The sequence below is a fragment of the Physeter macrocephalus genome, chromosome 11, assembly GCF_002837175.3.
Source record: "Physeter macrocephalus isolate SW-GA chromosome 11, ASM283717v5, whole genome shotgun sequence".
Classification (NCBI taxonomy): domain Eukaryota; kingdom Metazoa; phylum Chordata; class Mammalia; order Artiodactyla; family Physeteridae; genus Physeter; species Physeter macrocephalus.
Genome location: NC_041224.1, coordinates 18,901,758 through 18,922,663, shown reverse-complemented (window position 1 = coordinate 18,922,663; position 20,906 = coordinate 18,901,758). Strand labels below are relative to the sequence as shown.

The window sequence follows — 20,906 nt, the reverse complement described above, 5'->3', positions numbered from 1 at the left end:
AAAATAAACACACACAAACAAAACTATATTACCTTTTATATTAACCTAGGTATTTAAGCTTTTAACGTTTTAATCCGTATAGATTTGTTCTTTTTAAAAATATATATATTTATTTATTTATTATTTTGGCTGCACCAGGTCTTAGTTGTGGCACTTGGGATCTTCATTGCAGCATGCAGGTTCTTTAGTTGCAGCATGCGGAATCTTCTAGTTGCGGCGTGCAGACTTCTTTGTTGTGGCATGTGAACTCTTAGTTGCAGCATGCATGCATGCCTGGTTCCCCGACCAGGGATCGAACCCTAGCCCCCTGCATTGGGAGCGCAGAGTCTTACCCATTGGACCACCAGGGAAGTCCTTAGATTTGTTCTTTAAGAATTACTAACTTTTATGTTCTTTCAGACATTGAGGATCTGTTAAATTTGAATTAATCATTATTTGGTATAATATTCGATATGATGCTACACATCCTGTCTTAAAAATAATCCTATCACAGAATATTATTTGCTCATCTCTCCTCTCCACATTATTTTGTTCCCCCGAGATAGGATTTTTATTGTTGCCGTTTTCAAAAACCTTAGTTAATGTTCACTTTTTTCCTGTATCTTTTTCTTAATTTAGTACATTTATATTATTGTTTCATTCTCTTTTGCATATTATTGGATGATTATTTTTTATTAGCCCACTGTGTCTTTGAATATAGTGTTACCATTTTTAACTGAAGGTACCTGTTGATTTATTCCATTGGTGAAGAAAGTGTCACTGCAGCCCGTTCTAAGGTTTCAAAATACTAACCATTTTGTAATGTAGATCATTAGTATTTATTTTTAAAAAATGGAAAAGACGGAGGAAAAAAATAGGAAAATGCGAGACAGAAATCATCTAAAATCTTTTTTGTGTGCATTTTTACATTTACTATATAACTGTAAAAAGTTTGGATCATAGTGCTTATACTGTTCTGTTTTTGAAACTTAATAATCCTGAACATCATTTTGTGTTAATAAATTATATTTTGCCATTATTTCTAGTGGATATTTAGCATCTAATACAAAGTATTATTAGTTTCGAGAAAATATAATTTATTAGGAATGCCTTAGGAACGCCTTCTTGTTGAAGAGCCTCACTTGGTGTTTGGCATGTACATACCAGCCGAATCTCTGTGTGAAGGGGTATGAACATTTTGGAAGCTTCAGTAAATATATTGTGTGAAGTTGTTCTAGAATGCAGTTTCTCATTTAATAATCACACTAGTTATATGTGAGATTGCACATAATCTTAATCCTGTTAAATGCACTGTATATTACCATTAAAAAAGTCTTTGCTGTTCTTTTTAGTGAGAAATATTACAGTGTTTGAATGATTTTCTTTGAATATTGGTAAGGTTAAATATTTTAAAGTTTTTTAAAAAGGTTATTCATGTTTGTTGATTGATCTTGAATAACTCTTTGTTCAATTTAATATTGTAACGTTTTAATTTTTTCTTACAAAATGTTTTTTATATTGGAGATGTTATTCTTTATTCTTATATACTTGCTGTGAATGCTTTTTCCCATAACTTAACATTTTCTTTTTAATTTTCATTATGTCTTGATGGTTTTTATTGTTGTCGGTATTCTAGCAGGTTAATTTCTTCTAGTTTGAAGTTTAAAATTTTTATGTAATTTACACAACTACTCTTTATTGTTTCTGCTTTTGTTGCCATGCAAAGAAAATCTTTCTCTACACTAATGTCTAACTATTTTTTTAGTACTTTCAAAATTCATTTCTAAAAATACTTGTTTTTTTCCTTTCAATTTTGAAATAATTTCAAACTTAAATTAAGGTTGCATTAATAGTACAACGACTTCTTCCTCTCCTAAACCATCTGAGAGTAATTTATCATATAACACCTACACCTCTGAATGCTTTAGTTTGTATTTCCTATAAAAAAGGACTTTCTTCTACATGACCAGAATACAGCCAAAATCAGGAAATTAACAATTATGCGTTATTACTGTCTAATCCAGAGACTCCATCATTATTTGCCTAATTTTCATTCATGTTTTCTTTTTTCCCTCTCATAGCAAAAAGATCACAGATTGCTTTTTGTCTCTTAAGTCTCCTGAATAGTAACTCAGTCTTTCTCTGACTCTCATAACTTTGATACTTCTGAATAGTATAGGCCAGTTATTTGTAGAATGGATTTTTATAATGTTTCCACATGATTAAATTCAGATTATGTGTTTTTGGCAGGAATATCACAGAAATGATGCTATGTTCTTCACATTGCATCCTGTCAGGTGGTACATGATTTCAACTTTTCCCGTTATTGGTGATTTTACCTTGATCACTTGGTTAAGGCAGTGTCTACAAGATTTCTCCACTGGGAGGTTAATCTTTATTCCCTTTATAATCAGTAAGCATTTTGTGGGGAAGTACTTTTTATGTAAATATCTTGTTCCTTGTGCCTTTTACTCACTAATTTTAGCATTCATTGTTGTTTCTTTGCTTAATCTATTAGATTGATGGCAAGTGGTGGTTTTCTAATTCCATCTTTTACATTCATCAGGTGGCATTCCATTTTAAGGAAAAGCTTTCTCCACTCCCCAATTATTTATATTAGTATGGACTAATATTGACTTACATGTTAATATTTTACTTTAATGGGTCATTCCCCATTCCTGTCACTTATTGTGATGTTCATATTGTCTCAGGTTTGGCCAGTGGGACCTCTTCATGTTGGTTCCTGTGTCTTTTGACATGGTTCTATCATTGTTTGAGCACTTCTTTACTTCTGACATGACAGTATGTTCTAGGCACATCTTGAAGCATTCCTGTCTTAGCCCTAGAATAACATTTCTCCAGGGAGCCTTGATTTGTTTTAGGTGAGAATGGTATTTAGAAACCAAAGTGGACACTAGGTGTGCTCATTGTTATTAGGATGTTGCTACTTCCAGGCCCTCTCAGTGTGTATAGATGCAGAGATACACACACATTCACATCTATGTCTTCTTTATATTTTGAAGTTGGTGAGGTCACACAGATACTTCTGATTTAGTATATGGATTTATGTATTAAATACAAACATACCTGTATGTATTTCTGTTTCTGTCTGTCTTTGTATCTATTTATTTATCGAACCATAAACTCCTAGGAATTCCTTAGTAATTTCCCTAAACCTAATCCAACAGCACAGGGTTCATTCTAATGTTTTCTTCTTTTTGTGTTATGACTCTCATGCCAGACAATGAGAAACCTGACTTCCATTATCCTCAATATATTTATTTGATCATTCTCTCTTATGTTAACAAATCTTCTGTTGCTGCCATCCCATAATACAGAGGCCAGCCTAACCGTGTTCAGGCTCAGACCTCACTCTGGGTTGCTGCTGCTTCCCTGCATGTCTGCCTTTTTCTTTTTAAACCATTTTGGGGGTTTGACACCCAGCTTCAGTCCAGAACTACCCCTTCTCCCCTCACTTTGCTCACTTTGCTCAGGTTCTTACAACTCACTTGGACACTACGTCCACCCCAACCCCCAACACTCTCGTGAGTGCCAGCATTACTGGGGCTCTGATACTTGAGTTGGCCTGCCCCTTCCTTCCCAGGATAGATGCTAGCATGCTTGGCCCCAACTCATGGCTTTAAGACTAAAGTACTCAAGAAGTAAGGGAGGGAGTATAGATGAGGAATGAATTAATTTAAATATAAATCTTCTATCCAGTTAATTTTAGAATATGGTGAGATGTGTGTGTAATTTTTCCCCTCCCACGTGGTTTAGTCAACCTATTCAACACTATTATTGAATAATCTATGTTCTACACAGTGATTTGAAATACTGTTTGAATCATTATTAAATTCTTGGGTATTCTTGACATTTTTTCTGTTCCATTGATGTGTCTTTCTATTCTTATTCTAGTACCACACTGTTTTAAATTATTATGGCTTTAAATACATCTTGGTACATGGTAGAACAAATTTTGTCATGTATTTCTTTTTTTAGATGAACATTAGGAGTAACAATACAATTTTAATTTTACTGGTGCTACAGTGAAATATTATTTTGGGGAAGAATTGATCTTTTTGGAATATTGAATCTCCCCTTCCAGAAACGTGGTGTATCTCTCTGTCAAATTTTTTTCCTTATATGTTTCTTGGATTCTTATGGTTGTTGGTCTGTATAGTTAACCTTAAAAAGAATAATATTCTGTTCATGAATATTCAGTATGGTTAATAGGGGACATGTAATTCTGAAATGATAGGAACAATTGGAAAATGGATTGTTGCATTTTGGAAGACATCAATCTTTTTTTTTTTTTTCTTTGTGGGGGGTTTGGGGGCACTCCATGTGGCTTGCAGGATCTTACTTCCCTGACCAGGGATTGAACCTGGACCGTGGCAGTGAAAGCGCCAAGTCCTAACCACTGGATTGCCAGGGAGCTCCCCTGGAATACATCAGTCCTTAATGAGTGGTAGTAAAGGATAATGTGGAGATTATTAATAAATGTATTGGGCACTTAAAATGGACCTGTTTTGCATTGTGCTAGACGCTAAGAGTTCAGAGTTACATAAAATACAGGGTTTATGTCCATGTGACACTTAGACAGTCAAGTAAATATATAACTACAATGTATGAAAATAATAAGAGATTATAAATAATAAATCTGAATGGAGTATTATGGAACATAATGAAAGGAGGGATTATTTTTGTCTAAGGAATTGAATAAGGCACACAAAGATATTATATAAGGGCTGTGCATGATAATAAGAAATTTGACCTGTGGAAGAAAGAATCAAATAATTCTAGACAGAGAAAGTAGCATAAATTAGGGTAATAGGTGCAAAGGGGAGGGTGCTAGGCAGTTCAGAGAATAATAAATAATCCTGTGTGGCTGGAACACTGTAAGATTTAGAAGAAAAAAAGGAAAATTTCTAGACTATTTGTATAGTATATCCAGTTGCAGAGAATTCACTGTGTTGACTTATGTTGTTAAATTTTCCACGTCGTTACATATATAGTGGCCAGTTTCTGTACCATTTGTCATCAGATTCTTGTTTTTATTTTTTGACCTCATATTTTCTTGTATCAATTCCTTATTTCACTAACATATACATTTTGTTAATAAATGTGAGTGGCATATGTTACCTTTAATTACGTTTCAATAATTTTTAAGAAATGGGAAGATTGGGGCAACATAGATATTTGGGAACTTTTTTGGGTGGTCTTGTGTTCTTTAGAGTCAAGGAAGCATTTAGTTTAGAAGGCTGCAATTTCCATAGAGAGTAGTTGGCAGATGATCGGTATATCCTGGATTTATCCTTTTGAATAGCTTTTATTTACTGAATGGCCATGAAGGAATGAGTGTTTAGAAGTATAGGAAGGATCGTAACAGACCAACCAAACAAACCAAAAATACTATAAAACATGGTGTCGTTGAATTATAAGAGGGTAACGGTAGAGGAAAACTTAGAAATTGCTAGCCCAACTTCCCTTTATCTTTTTTCTATAGGAATAGATGTGGAAAGCTATTAAGAATTTTTTTTTTCTTGAAGTGTAGTTGATTTACAAAGTTGTGTTGGTTTCAGGTGTACAGTAAAGTGATTCAGTTACATCTGTGTCTGTATACACATACATACATATATATATGCTTTTTCAGATTCTTTTCCATTATAGGTTATTACAAGATATTGAATATAGTTCCCTGTGCTATACAGTAGGTCCTTGTTGTTTACCTATTTTATATATAGTAGTGTGTATATGTTGGTCCCCAATTCCAAATTTATCCCCCATGTGGGGTGTGTGTGTGTGTGTGTGTGTGTGTGTGTGTGTACACACACACACACACACCCCATATGTTCTTTATCCATTTATATGTCGATGGGCATTTAGGTTGCTTCCATGTCTTGGCTATTATAAATAGTGCTGCTTGGCTATCGTAAATATGAACAGTGGGGTGCATGTGTCTTTTTGAGTTATGGTTTTCTCTGGATATATGCCCAGGAGTGGGATTGCTGGATCATATGTTAACTCTATTTTTAGTTTTTTAAGGAACCTCCATACTGTTCTCCATAGTGACTGCACCAGTTTACATTCGCACCAAAAGTAAATACCTCATCTCTTGTATCTAGGCTGCTCTGTAACTTGTTTTGGCTAATAAAGTGCTGTGGAAGTAACATTGTGTGACCTCTCTCTGTGGCTTGGTGATCTGTTTCCTGAGCCCATTGGGGTGGCCCTGCGCCTTCATCCTCCTCTAATGATACCTTATGTTTAGCTTGAGGGCTGGAATATTGGGTGATTTGGTGCCACAGAGGTTGGTTTCTTTCTGTGCTCTTCCTTTTACCACACTTTTGTCCTACCTGTTAGTGCTAGACTGCTGTCGTTTATTATTTGATGTTTGGGGCTTTTGATTTCTTGGTTGTTTTGGTCCAGCCTCAGTCCTTGGTGGGCTCTGTATATCTGGGCCTCAGGGTTTCACCAATTCATTGCCTCCTCCCTTTGGCAGACTTTGCTCTACATCTGTGGAAGGACTTGGGAGGGAGACAGCTTCCTGTCTCTCCCCAAGTGCTAGAAGATCTCCGATAGATTAACAGATCCTGGGGTCAGGAATTTTTCCTGCCCCTTGTTTAAGGGTAAAAGATTTTCTCCTTTGTCCTCCTAGCCATCATGGGTCTTTACTCATGCCCTGGGTGTGACGGGATTTGCTGCCAATCCGCCAGACGCTCAGGGCTTTTGAGAGTAGTGTCTGGGCAAGAGGTGGGATTTCATATCTTTGCCTCAGTGGCAATTGATCCTCTCCTTCATGCCTGCACCACCAAGGGAGATTCTTTCTGGTTGTTTTGTCTCCTTGCTTCCAGTCTTCCCCAAGAGCTCTTTGTCAGTCTTCATGGAGTAGAGCCTGTGAGTGAGTGTGAACTCCTGTCTGTGGTTCCAGTGGTTCTGTACTACTGCAGTAGCCCACAATCAGCCTTTAGCAATTTGTTAAAATTTTAGCTGGTTTCTTATCTGCATGTCTTCCTCCACATTTTCTTCCCTTGCTCTGTCATTAGTGGATAGTCTGAGTGTCTTGTGGTTTTTAGGCAGCTGAAGGAGAGAGTGTGTCTGCCCTTGGATTTCAAACTATTTGGTTGCCTTTGCAAGTGCAAATCTTTCATAGTTTCAAGAAAAGTTGTGGGTTTTATAGTTTAAATGGCTTTTTCTTGATAGGTTTAGAGTGATGTTCTTTCAGCTCTTTACTTTTTAGGTAGAGTTGGAATTTGGCCCCTGAATCCTTTTGATACGAACACTGTTTCTTTTATTCAAAATATTAGGTCAAACTATGACTTTTTTCCTCCTTAAAATGAAAGCTTTCAGGCTATAAATTTGCCTCTGAGTATAGCTTTATTCACATACTTGACATTTTATTTAGATGCGATTTTGTTGTTTGGGATCATTTTCTCGATAATCCTCAAGTTTATAATTTTTCTTCTCGATCCAATAGCTATTTAACTGCGAAATTTCAAATTTGCAAATCACTTTTTTCCTCCTTTGATTCATGTGTCTTGGAAGCTCTTGTTGGTTGCATGTATATATGCTTATAATTGTTATATCCGTTTTATTATTATAAAATCTCTCAACAGTCTATTTTTTTGTCTGATAATAAGCCACTTGTGTTTGCTTGCCTTTTGCATGGTATATCGTTTTTCATTGTTTTACTTTTAACTTGTGTCTTCGGATCTAAAGTATGCATCCTATAGATGGCATATGGAACTTTTAAAAAAAATTCAGTTAATCAGTCTCTGCCTTTTGATTGGATTATTTTCATATTCAGCGCTATTAATGTGGTTGGGTTTACATCTGCCATTTTACTTTGTTTTCTTTCTTACTTTTTTTTTTAATAGCAATTTTTTGTTTTTGTTTTTTTGGCTGTGCTGGGTCTTTGTTGTTGTGCGTGGGCTTTCTATAGTTGAGGCCAATAGGGGCTACTGTTTGTTGCGGTGCGTGAGTTTCTCATCGCGGTGGCTTCTCTTGTTGCAGAGCGCAGGCTATAGGTGCCTGAGCTTCAGTAGTTGTAGCCTCGCGGGCTTTAGAGTGCAGGCTCAGTAATTGTGGCACACAGGCTTAGTTGCTCTGCGGCATGTGGAATCTTCCCAGACCAGGGATTGAACCCGTGTCCCCTGAATTGGCAGTCAGATTCTCAACCGCTGCGCCACCAGGGAAGTCCATTACTTTGTTTTCTTTGTCTTGTGACTACTTTGTTTTTCTTCTTTGTACACTACCTTCTTTTATGTTTATAAATGGATGTTTTCTGGTGTACCATTTTCATTCCTTTCATGATTTTTAAATTATATTTTCTTGGGTTATTTTCTTAGTGGTTGCTCTAGGGCTTACAATATTCATCTTAACTTACCAGAATCTACTTAACTCCAGTAAGATATAGAAAATTTATAGCATTCGTTTTATTTCTTTCCTCTCCACCTTTGTGCTATTATTATTATAGATATCATGTCTCTATATATACTACAAGCCCCAAAATAGTTAAAATTATTGCTTTATATAATCTTATGTTTTTTAAAGAAGCTAAGAGATGAAGACCACAGATATATGTATAGGGTGTGTGTTTTCCTGTTTACCATTTTTATTTCTCTTCATTTCTTCCTATGGGTTCCAGTTACCATCTCGTGTTATTTCCTTACTCCAAAATAACTTTATTCCCACTCTCTTTCATTGTGTTGTCATTGTCACATATATTACATTTCTGTATGTTATAGTCCCAACAATACAATTTATAGACATTGTTTTATGTGATTGCTTTTTAAATTAAGAGAATGAGAAAGAAATATCTCATCATACTATCTTTTATCATTTCCTATATAATTACCTTTGTCAGAACTCTTTCTTTGTTTTTTAATTGGTCTATATATTTGTTTTTAAAAATTTCAGCTTTATTGAGGTATAAGTGATGGGAACTCTTTGTTTTTTTTGTGTGGATCGCAGTTACTGTCTAGTGTCACTTAATTTTAGCCTAAGGAATTTCTTTTTGTAGTTCTTGTTAGTGAGGTTTGGAGCAACAAAGTATCTCAGTTTTTTGGGGTCTGAGAATGTTATTTTGCCATTATTTCTGCAATATAGCTCTTCTGGATATAGGATTCTTGGCTGATAGTTTTGTTCTTTCAGCATTCTGAATGTTATTCCACTGCTTTCTGTCCCCTATTTTATTCCTAATGAAATCTCAGGTTTACTTGTATGTGATGATCCATTTTCCTCATTTAGCTTTCGAGATTTTCTCTTTATTTTGCCTTTCATCATTTTGAGTGTGCATCTCTTTGTGTTTATCCTGTATGGGGTTTGTTGAGCTTTTTGGATGTGTAGGTTATTGTTTTTCATCACATTTGGGAAGTTTTCAGCCATTATTTCTTCAGGTACAGTTTCTATCCTTTTCTTTCCTCTGCTGATTTTCTCATTATACATCTGTTAATGCAGTTAATGGCATACCACGTTTCTCTGAAACTGTTCTTTAGGTAGTATAATCTAAAAAATCTGTTCCTTAGATTGTATAATCTCTATTGATCTATTTTTAAAGTTGATTCTTTCCCTACTGCCAACTCAAATCTACTGTTGAGCTGTTTTAGTAAGTTTTAAACTCGAGAATTTCTACTTGGTTGGTTTTGGTCTCCTAAGTCCAACATCTTGATTCCCCGCAAAGACAGTTACCGATGCCTGCTTTTTTTTTTCTCTTATGAATGGGTCATACTTTTCTCTTTCTTTGCATGTCTTATAATTTTTTGTTGAAAATTAGACAATTTATTTTATTTTTTTGGCTGTGTCGGGTCTTAGTTGCAGCACACGGGATCTTTGTGGAGGCATGTGGGATCTTTTTCATTAAGGCACGTGGTCTGCTCAGGTTTCTCACTAGTTGTGGCACACAGGCTTGTCTCTAATTGTGACGTGCCGGGTTTTTTTTTTTTTCTTTCTCTCTGTCTAGTTGTGATGCGTGTGCTCTGTAGTTTGTGGCATGTGGGCTCTCTCGTTGAGGCACGTGAGCTCAGTAGTTGTGGCATGTGGGCTTAATTGCCCTGCGGCATGTGGGGTCTTAGTTCTTCCACCAGGGATCGAACCCACATCCCCTGCATTGGAAGGTGGCTTCTTTACCACTGGACCACCAGGGAAGTCCCTAAAAATTAGACATTTTAGATAGGATAGCCACTCTAGAGAATGAGTCTTCCTTCTCCTTGTAGAGACAGAACCTCTGCACTAGTGCTCTGGAGCTGGGGATGGTGACAGCACTCTGCTTCTCCTGAAGAGGCACATGTACTCTGACAGGGTGCTGGAAGAAGGGAAGGGTATAGTAGCCCAGCGTATCCCTCCTAGCATGGAACTTCCATTCTGCTAGCAAGCTGGGGAAGGAATGATAGGGTCCCAGGAATCTTGGCCTGTTTTTAGGGTGGGAGGCTACGAGTGGGAGCTACCAGGATGAGTAGTAGTATGAGAGTCACTGGAGACCTGGCCCTCCTTGGGTAAAATTGTAGCCTTAGACTAGGATCTGTGGAGAGAGGGAGCCCTCATCTTCTTGACAGTGCCACCCAGAAAGGAACTTCCATCACAGGAAGCAGTATGTGGGGGTGGTGGTGGTGATGGGGGCAGATCATGGCTCAAATGCCACCGGCTCTCACTGTTCTTATTGAGATTTAGTAGATTGTCTTGGGTAAAATATTCTGTTTTCTGCATGTCTTTAGGACAATTTTCAGAGACTTTATTATTTTTATTTTATTGAAGTGTAATTGATATACACAGTAGCATATAAGTTACAGATTTACAATATAGTAACTCATAATTCTTAAAGGTTATATTCCATTTATAGTTATTATAAAATATTTGCTATATTCCCTGTGTTGTACCATATATCCTTGTAGCTTATTCTATACAGATACTTTAAATGGTTCTTTTTCACCTATGAAATGGCCTAACTTCTTTAAAAAGAAAATCTGTCATAATTTTAGTTTTATTGAGTGGTCAAATGATGGTGTCTTTTCACTGTCAGCTCTGTTGGAAGTTACTGAGATATTCTTTGAGGCCTATTTGCATATTTTCCCTGAATTTTGCCATTTAAAATGTTACTGTTTTGGGGCTTCTCTGGTGGTGCAGTGGTTGGGAGTCTGCCTGCCAATGCAGGGGACACGGGTTCGAGCCCTGGTCCGGGAAGATCCCACATGCCGCAGAGCAGCTAAGCCCATGCGCCACAAGTACTGAGCCTGCGCTCTAGAGCCCATGAGCCACAACTGCTGAGCCTGTGTGCCACAACTGCTGAAGCCCATGAGCCTAGAGCCCGTGCTCCTCAACAAGAGAAGCCACTGCAATGAGAAGCCTGTGCACCACAATGAAGAGTAACCCCCTGCTCACCGCAACTAGAGAAAGTCCGCGTGCAGCACTGAAGACCCAATGCAGCCAAAAATAAATAAATTAAATAAATAAATTTTTAAAAAGTTAGTTTCAATCTGCTCTGTACTTTTCTTTTTAAAATTTTATTGATCATTTATAAGCTAAAAGATGTATGTTAAATGCTTCCATTTTAATTGTTTGATACTGCCTTCTGGTAATTTGAACAGTTAGAGGTGCTCTTTTTAAAAATTAATTAATTAATGAATTAATTTGGCTGCATCAGGTCTAAGTTGCGGCATGTGGGATCTTTTGTTGCGGCGAGCGGGCTTCTGTCTAGTTGTGGCACGTGGACTCTAGAGTGCGTGGGCTCAGTAGTTGCAGCATGCGGGCTTAGTTTTGTTGCAGCGAGCGGGCTTTTCGTTGTGGCGTTTGGGCTTCTCTCTAGTTGTGGTGTACAGGCTTCTCTCTAGTTATGGTGTGGGCTGTAGAGCGTGCAGGCTCAGTAGCTGTGGCACGTGTGCTTAGTTGCCCCGTGGCACGTGGGATCTTAGTTCCCCAACCAGGGATCGAACTCACGTCCCCTGCATTGGAAGGTGGATTCTCAGCCACTGGACCACCAGGGAGGTCTCTAGAGATGCTCTTATTCAGTGTGTCTAGGTTAGTTTTGTTGTAACTAAGGATTTTACTTTTTAGAGATGTAGAATAATTTTTGTAATTCAGTTGAGTCTGAATCCATGTCTTTCAGCAGAGGAGTTGAAATTCATTTACCTGACTTTACTGTATATTAGGCTTTTTTTGAAATTGTGTTCTTATGAATATTGTTGAATGGTGTTATTTGGCACCACAGTGCATAGTGGGGGAAACTTCTCCAAGTTTAAAAATTCATGTGGTCCTATTGAAGTTTGCTAGGTTATACCTTGTTACTGTTCAGAAGTTGGTTTCTTTTTAGAATTGTATCATCTGAGTATATGTAGTTAGGCATTAATTTTTGTATACTCAACTTACAGTCAATTGATAATTTTATTCATTATACACTTGTAGATTGCCATTTTTATAATTTAGTCTTTCGTGAAAAAGTGGTACTGTCTATCAGCTATTTTCAACTGGGAGAAGGACCAGATAGATGTCAAAGTTGCTGGGAGTGTTCATTGGCCAGTACCTCTTGGGGACATCTCTGATCTCCTAAAGTGTCTTCCTCCCAGGCCTATTATGTCAGGTTGGCAGGGCTGAATGATAGGTCATGTGGGATTCTTGTGGACAGTTGGAATGACCTAAACCTTGCTCACTCATTTAGGACTGTCCTTCACCTCTAAGTCCCAACTCCCTATATCAACCTCCTTTATTTATGCTTCCAGCAGAAAAGGAAGACAAACCTCTTTTTACACCTTTGTTACAGGAATCAGTTAAAGATTGGTGAGGAGGAGTATATTAATACTGAGGTAGGGTAGGCTGTGTCCTGCCCCCTGGCCTCAGTTCCTGTGAAGAGTCTTCCTATCTTGTGGGGTTTTTGAGTCTAAGGAAACACTGCCTTGTGAAATCGTACTAGGACTGTTTATGTCTGTATTGATGTTTTCATGTTTGTAAAAATTAGATTACAGTCAGAAAAAAAATGAATTCATGATTTGGAGTAGGTGAGATAGTAAACCTGATCTTGACTTCTGAAAATAACTATAAAATCCATATTTGTGTGAAGCACTCATAAAGTTTTTGTTTCCATTTCAATTTGTTTTGTTTCTTTACCCTAAGACTTGCTACATTTGTGATGAACAAGGAAGAGAAAGCAAAGCAGCCACTGGTGCTTGCATGACATGTAATAAACATGGATGTCGACAGGCTTTCCATGTGACATGGTAAGTATGTTTCTGTCATTGTACAGAAGTGAAATTGGGAATACCTTGTAAGTTAAAAACTTAGGTACCCAAATATTATTAAAGTAAATTTTGTTGGGATAGTGTCTATGTTTATATTTACTGTAATAAAGATAATTCTAATAATTGAGTGTATTTACCAGAGTCCAGTAGGTGGACCCTGGTTCTAGTGTCTTATTTAGTTACATTTTGTTTAAAATACTTCTGTTGGTTACCTACCCTTGGATTTGTCATTAGGATTAAAAGAGCTGATGTAGATAAATTTAGTGCAGTGCCTGAAATACTAGTAAGGATTTTATGAATGATAGCATTTTTTAACTGTCTGTGTTTCAAGAGGGGAAAAAAAGCGATCGCCATCATTCTCAGTATTATAGTGGCTGTTCCTTAAAAAGTTACGTAAACGTTTTTTTAAATAACATTCTATTTTTATTTTGTTCACGTTTCTTTTCAGTTTTTATCCATGTACCTATTTGTTGCATAATTTTTTAAAATCACAGTTTAAATGTAACACTGTTTTTTGATAAATTTTTCACCAAAAATTTTGGTAAGATGATATAGTCCACTAGCAACATGGAAATGGCTGCATTATATCCTATCAAATGTTAGTATTTTATTTAATGTTTCACCAATTTCAGACACATTGTTTCCAAATTGTTTTATAATATGTGGTGCTGTAAAGAACATTTTGTGCATTCAACAAACATAAATGTAATTTCCTTAGAATAGTAACTAATGATAATTAATAGCTATTATGTATTGAGTATTTACTATGAAGTGGGCACAGTTCCATGGAGTCAGATTTCAGGGCAAAAATTGTGAACATTATTATTGTTCTTAACACGTGTTACTAAATTTTTGGAGGCAGTGTAAATTGATACTTAAACTTGTACTTATATGTTTTTTTGAGCATAAAATTTCAAAAGCATAAATTATCCTAAAACAAAACATTCAACATAATAGACAACAATTAAAAATAAAAGTTTGGCGAGACTTCCCTGGTAGTCCAGTGGTTAAGACTCCACGCTTCCACTGCAGGGGGCACAGATTCGATCCCTGGTTGGGGAATTAAGATCCCACATGCTGTGCGGCCAAAAAAATATAAATAAAATAAAAAATAAAAGTTCGGGAATAACTCATGTAGTTATTAATTTTAAAAATCAATCTATATTTGGCAGCCAGTATAGGAACAGGCTTTATTTCCTGAGCTTTTAGTATGTGGATTTATGAAGTCCATTTTAGATTACTTTTGGGGAATGGAAAATATATATTTTTTAATATTTATTCTTTTGGCTGTGCTGTGTCTTAGTTGCTTTATGCGGGATCTTCATTGCAGCCTGCTGGATCTTTAGTTGCGGCATGTGGGATCTTTTAGTTGTGGTATGTGGGATCTTTAGTTGTGGCATGTGGGATGTAAATCCCTGACCAGGGATTGAACCTGGGCCCCCTGGGTTGGAAGCATGGCATCTTAGCCACTGGACCACCAGAGAAGTCCCATGGAAAAGATTTTTGTTTCTTTTAAATTCTCTTAATTGAAAAATGGGCAGAAGACCTAAAGAGACATTTCTTCAAATAAGAAATATAGGTGGCCAGTAGGTATGTGAAAAGATGCTCAAATCACTAATTATTAGAGAAATGCAAATCAAAACTACAATGAGGTACCACCTCATACCAGTCAGAATGGCCATCATTAAAAAGTCTACAAATAACAAATGCTGGAGGGGGTGTAGAGAAAAGGGAACCCTCCTACACTGTTTGTGGGAATGTAAGTTGGTACAGCCACTGTGGAAAACAGTATAGAGGTTCCTCAGAAAACTAAAACTAGAATTACTATATGGTCCAGCATTCCCACTCCTGAGAATATATCCACACAAAACTGTATAATTCAAAAATATACATGCACCCCTACGTTCATAGCAGCGCGAGTCACAATAGCCAAGACATGGAAACACCCTAAATGTCCATCGACAGATGAATGGATAAAGAAGATGTGTGTACACACACACACACAAACACACACACACACACACACACACACACCTAAAGAATGGATAAAGAAGATGTGATAAAGAAGATGTGGTGTGTACACACACACACACAAACACACACACAAACACACACACACACACACACACACACAGTGGAATACTACTCAGCCATAAAAAGGAATGAAAGAATGCCATTTGCAGCAACATGGATGCAACTAGAGATTATCATACTAAGCAAAGTAATTCAGAAAAAGAGAAAGACAAATGCCATATGATATCACTTATATGTAGAATCTAAAACATGACACAAATGAACCTATCAATGAAACAGAAACAGAATCAGGGGCATAGATAATAGACTGGTGGTTTCCAAGGGGGAGGGGGATGGATTGGGAGTTTGGGATTAGCATATGCAAGCTGGTATATATGGAATGGATAAACACCAAGGTCCTACTGTATAGCACAGGGAACTGTATTCAGTATCCTGTGATAAACCATCGTGGAAAAGAATGTACATATATGTATAACTGAGTCACTTTGCTGTAGTACCTCAGTAATTAACACAACATTGTAATCCAGCTATACCTCAATAAAAAATAAAAAGAATTCTCTTAATATTGTATTTAAATTTCCAAAGATGAAAGACCTTTTTTGGGTATGAGATACATACTAGTACTTTAATTTTGGAATGTTAAAAGTGGAAGGTCAAATTGACAAGATAATGATTCTAAACTTTAGCACTTCACGTTTTTTAAAAATATGAATATCATAGCTTTAGGTTTCAGTTCCATTTCTTCCATTGTTTTTGACTAGAAAAACACAGCTTACATTTCTCTTACCTACTGTACTATGGTATGACTTGAAGCATTTTCCTTCTAACAGTATGTAATCTGCATCATATGTCATGTCAGCCCTTTAGACGCCTGGCCTTTCCCAATTGTACCTGTGATAGAGATTGAAATAGTAAAATGAAGTGTTATGTTTGGGGTGTGGGGATATCTTAAAAGAAATTTAATGTCTACTTGGTGACATAAAACGTGAATAAATCTTCATCCTTGTTAGAGATGGATGAAAAGTTTATTTTAAACCATGTATATAACTTTAAAAATATATCAGTCATAGGAAGGGATGAAATGTTCTTGGTCTCAGCTATAATAAAGCCTTTTATTTTCCCTTTTTCTCTTAGGAGATGTAAGGTTTTCTTATAAACCCTACATGCTTGGAAGTGAATTTTAAGTTTTATATGTATATCTATATATATCTATATATATATATTATATATATATATATATAGATATATATACACACACACCATGGTTTGAAATTTTGTTGATATACTTGGCTTTTTTTTTCAGTGCTCAGTTTGCAGGACTACTTTGTGAAGAAGAAGGTAATGGTGCAGATAACGTCCAATACTGTGGCTACTGTAAATACCATTTCAGTAAGCTGGTAAGAATTTGTCTTGAATTTAACTTTAAAATGATAATAATTAGTTTTGACAATAGAGTTGAGTCTTTTATAGAAAAGGCATAATAGCCATTACTTTTTTTGGTTGTTTGTGCTTCAGATTAAGTTTGCTTAGCGTGTTCTTTGTTGGGAATTAACAGCTCTAGTAATTTTGAAAGATTTTGCTTTGCTTGGGTTCATTTATAAAGGTGAATGTTCTAAAATATTCTACTTTAGAGTATATATTAATAGTTAATAGTAAATGTTGGTATACATTTAGTAGAAAATACAAATGTGTAAAGAACTGTTTGTAATTTACCACCGTTTTCAGTTAGTTTAATTTTTGATGTTTGATTATGTATTTTGTGATTCTCTATCACTTGTTTCTCATCTTTTTGCTTTATTACTATTACCCTTTTAATTATTTATTTTCATTTTTATTTACTTGGAGATGGTAAACTTGAAACAAGGCTCTTTTGTAACTTCTTGGGTAAAGATCTTGAGAAAAATATATTTAAATACAACTTTGGAAATATTTTAGATTTGATCACTCTTTACTGTCACATAGTAGCATGAATGAGTTAGTATTATTTGATTAACCATTATGTATTTTGTGTCCATGTTCCTTTGACAGATCAGTATTTCCTTAATGCCCCATTGTCTATTTCTCAGTCTTTAGTGGTATCAGATTTGTATACTGAAAATTTAAGGCTTCTTTGTTTTTCTTTAGTGTCTCATTGTTATTTTTTATTGTTACCTCTCCCCTGTGAATAGGGCTATTTCTTTCTTTTTTAAAAATAAATAATATCATTAGGGGCCCCTTTCTTAAGAAATGAGCAGCTCATGACTCCAGTATTCTGGTTCATGCATATAAAATATTTAAGATTGTACATATATATTGTTTAATATTGAATACTTATTTTAATATTGAAGATTTATTTTAATGACTGTCAAAGAACATTGAAGTGTTCTAAGAGAATCTTGAGATAGTAAAATTGAAAATTTGCTTTAGGATGTTAAAACCACATTGGAATGTTCATTTTCTAAATCAGAGATGATATAGATAAAATATAGAAATAATGAAAGTGGATTTTGAACTTTGCATAAATAGAATTTTTTCATTGTTACTTATTAATATGCTGTTATCCCATTTGGTGGTTGGGGGAGAAAGTCTGTTTAATAATTTAATAAGATTGTATAAGGTCTATGTTTGCATGGAATTTGATCATCTTTTATAGTCACTTTTATCTAGTTTAATTAGTTATGGTACCCCACCAAATTTTAACACCTCCAGTAACTCTGTCATACTTTATTATGAATCTGTGTAAGTATTTTAAATAGAAATGTGTAATAGTTTTAGTAATGCTTTGAAAAATGCATGGGTCTAATGCTGACATTTCCTTTCATTTTTTTTTTCTGTATGAACTGCAGAGACAAATTTTTAGAAAATCGTATGCCTTAATATTGAACGTATGAGATTAAAAGGCTTCTTGCTTTTCCTAGTGGCATAAAGTAACTCTTCAGATATTTTCTTTTCTTTTCTTCTGGTCTTGGCATCCTTTTTCAATATGGCATTCTCTATTTTTGGTTGAAACATCTTTAGTTTTTTAAACCAGACATTGAAAACTATAGTTGATCTCTTTAATGAGGTGGTTTTATAATAAAATGACAAATAAGCTACTGCTTGTTTGAAAATATAGTCTGTTTTCACACTTTTTAATAAATGTACAAAAACATGGCATTAATGTTAGATTTAGGGTTAGATTTTCCTTTATAATGCAATATATAATATATGGATGGTGTCTGGAGTGTATAGTTTGAAATAGACTTTTTTTTTCCTTCAGTAGACATTTTACAGTACTTCACACTTGAATTGGTTTAAACCTAACAAAAAAGATTTCAAATTTTATATACATATACCTATATGTATACATATTTTCTTTTTTAGAAAAAGAGCAAACGGGGATGTAATAGGTCATATGATCAAAGTTTAAGTGATTCTTCCTCTCACTCTCAGGATAAACATCATGAGAAAGAGAAAAAAGTAAGTGGATTTGTTGTTGCTAAATATGTAGCACATCTACTTAATAGATTTTTTTTCCCATTTTTAGATAAAATTAAGTTCTTGATAGCTGAATGAAAACATTGAAATATTGAAAAATTTTGGCTAATACAGAGTATTAAGTCAAAGAGTAGGTTTAAAATAATATGCCATATTTGTGAATATGGTTGTACCCATTTCAACTGAAAATTTGAAATATTGAAAACTTGATTGAAGGCATGTGAGGGATTTCTTGCATGTGTTACTCTGGTCATCTTCTGAAATCTTTGGGTAACTTTAGCAATAATGGTTTGTTGCTAGTTATTATTAACTGATTATTTCACATGTAAGTAAAAATCTCATCAGCCTTTTCCCTTTATAATATAGAACAATTCTGAAGTTCTATATATTCTTGACTGTTACTTTTTCCCCAGTGGTGCTAATGGTTTATTATTTTTTTAATGACCAAATGTCATACCATTTGTTTGAGAATATTCTGTCTTTTAATTAAAACACTAAAAGCTTGCCTAATACTAATCTGTCTTCTTCTGACTTACCTGTTTTCTGCTTACATTTTTACTTATTGTAAAGGATATGAGTAATTTTTAGTAAACTAATGATAAGTACTGTAGAATCGTTCATAGGACATATTGCCCACATAGGAAAAGGATACTGCTATGGATTGTTTTCAACAAAGTGAAGATACAAAGGACTTCTTCAATTAGGAAAGAATATTACTTTTAAACAGTTGGTATAAACTAGTTTGGAAGATATTTCTACAGATTGTGTGAAAAACTAAATCACTTAACATTTTCATGTTTGTAAATACTTAGGAATTTGGTTAGAATTTGTTTCTTTTTTCAAGGTAAACATTTTGAAAGCTTAAATTTTTTGTTTTGAAATTAATTTTCCAATTATTAGTGAATAATAATTATAACTTTATATTCTCCTTCTGAACATTTGTTAGGTTTATATATTTTTGGTAGATCTTAGGCAACAAGTACACATATTCATTTTGAGTTCTTTAACCGGGGTGGTTTTGTGATAGTGACAACAGTAGGGTTTGATTTTGCTGTTTATTGTTGTTTGCGTTGCTCATGGAAAAATGGCAGATTTGGTTTAATTAGCAGTTTTTGTAACAAGCATTGTGAGATTTTATTTAAGCTTTTTTTTTTTTTTTTTTTTTTTTTTTTTTTTTTGTGGTATGCGGGCCTCTCACCGCTGTGGCCTCTCCTGCTGCGGAGCACAGGCTCCGGACGCGCAGGCTCAGCGGCCACGGCCCACGGGCCCAGCCGCTCCGCGGCACGTGGGATCCTCCCAGACCGGGGCGCGAACCCGGTTCCCCTGCATCGGCAGGCGGACTCGCAACCACTGCGCCACCAGGGAAGCCCTATTTAAGCTTTTTAATCATGATTGAGGAAGTCTTAGGTAGGGCTTATTATAAATTGTGAAAAGGGAAGTCATACCAATGATGTTCTTATATTCTGCCATTTCATGAGCATTATCTTGTTTAAAGAAGTATTTGCTGTATGACCATATTTATCTTAATCTATGCCCTGTCATGTTATTTTTAATGGACAATTATTAAATGTAGTACAGTGTTTAATAAATACGGTACTGGTGACTATATTTATTTATTAATCTTTTTTTCCCTCTAGGAATGAATTAAAGTTTTCATTTTATGAGTTTTTGCAGTTGTTGAATACTGTATTAAAAAACAATGTATTAAGTTAGTCAAACTTGTTTAACTTTAAATTCTAGCAGTTGGTATTTTCATTAGTATGTAAATACTATTTGAATTTTTTAGCACGTATAAGTTTAGTACAACTTGATTTTGTTGTCAGACTTAAAATCAGTTTGTGCATTTTATTTTCTAATAATTAGGATTTTCTGATAATCTATAAAGGCTGTGAGATAAACATACTATAAATTTATTATTATTGTTAGACTTGTTTGCTTGCCTTAGAAATATTTGGGGAGGGACTTTTTTATTATGGTATGATGTTAAGTGATAACGTAGCTGTAAAGATTGGGTGTTATAGACTGTCTTTCTCTTCATCCCTCCTTACCTCTTTCAAGATTTTAACATCTAATAGAGTTGTCTTGAAAATATGCATATCATGTTATAAAATGTTTTGACAAGTAGTACTTATAATCTATTTGGATTTTACTAATTAAAAATACTATATATTATGAACTAAATTTTGGTGATATTGTTCATAAGATATGTTAGAA

The 20,906-nt window shown here is 35.1% G+C and overlaps 1 protein-coding gene across 12 annotated transcripts in view; it reads left to right on the top strand.

The window, feature by feature from the left end:
• Positions 1-20,906, top strand: part of MLLT10 (MLLT10 histone lysine methyltransferase DOT1L cofactor) — a 257,663-nt gene that overhangs the window by 100,612 nt on the left and 136,145 nt on the right. For 11 of the 12 annotated variants that reach the window (XM_028495894.2, XM_055087796.1, XM_024129589.3 and 8 more), the window contains 3 exons: positions 13,078-13,181; positions 16,540-16,633; positions 18,579-18,674. In XM_028495894.2, coding sequence (XP_028351695.1) covers positions 13,078-13,181; positions 16,540-16,633; positions 18,579-18,674 — 294 coding nt within the window. The remainder of the gene's footprint in view (positions 1-13,077; positions 13,182-16,539; positions 16,634-18,578; positions 18,675-20,906) is intronic. The other variant, XM_028495893.2, reaches the window with a different exon arrangement.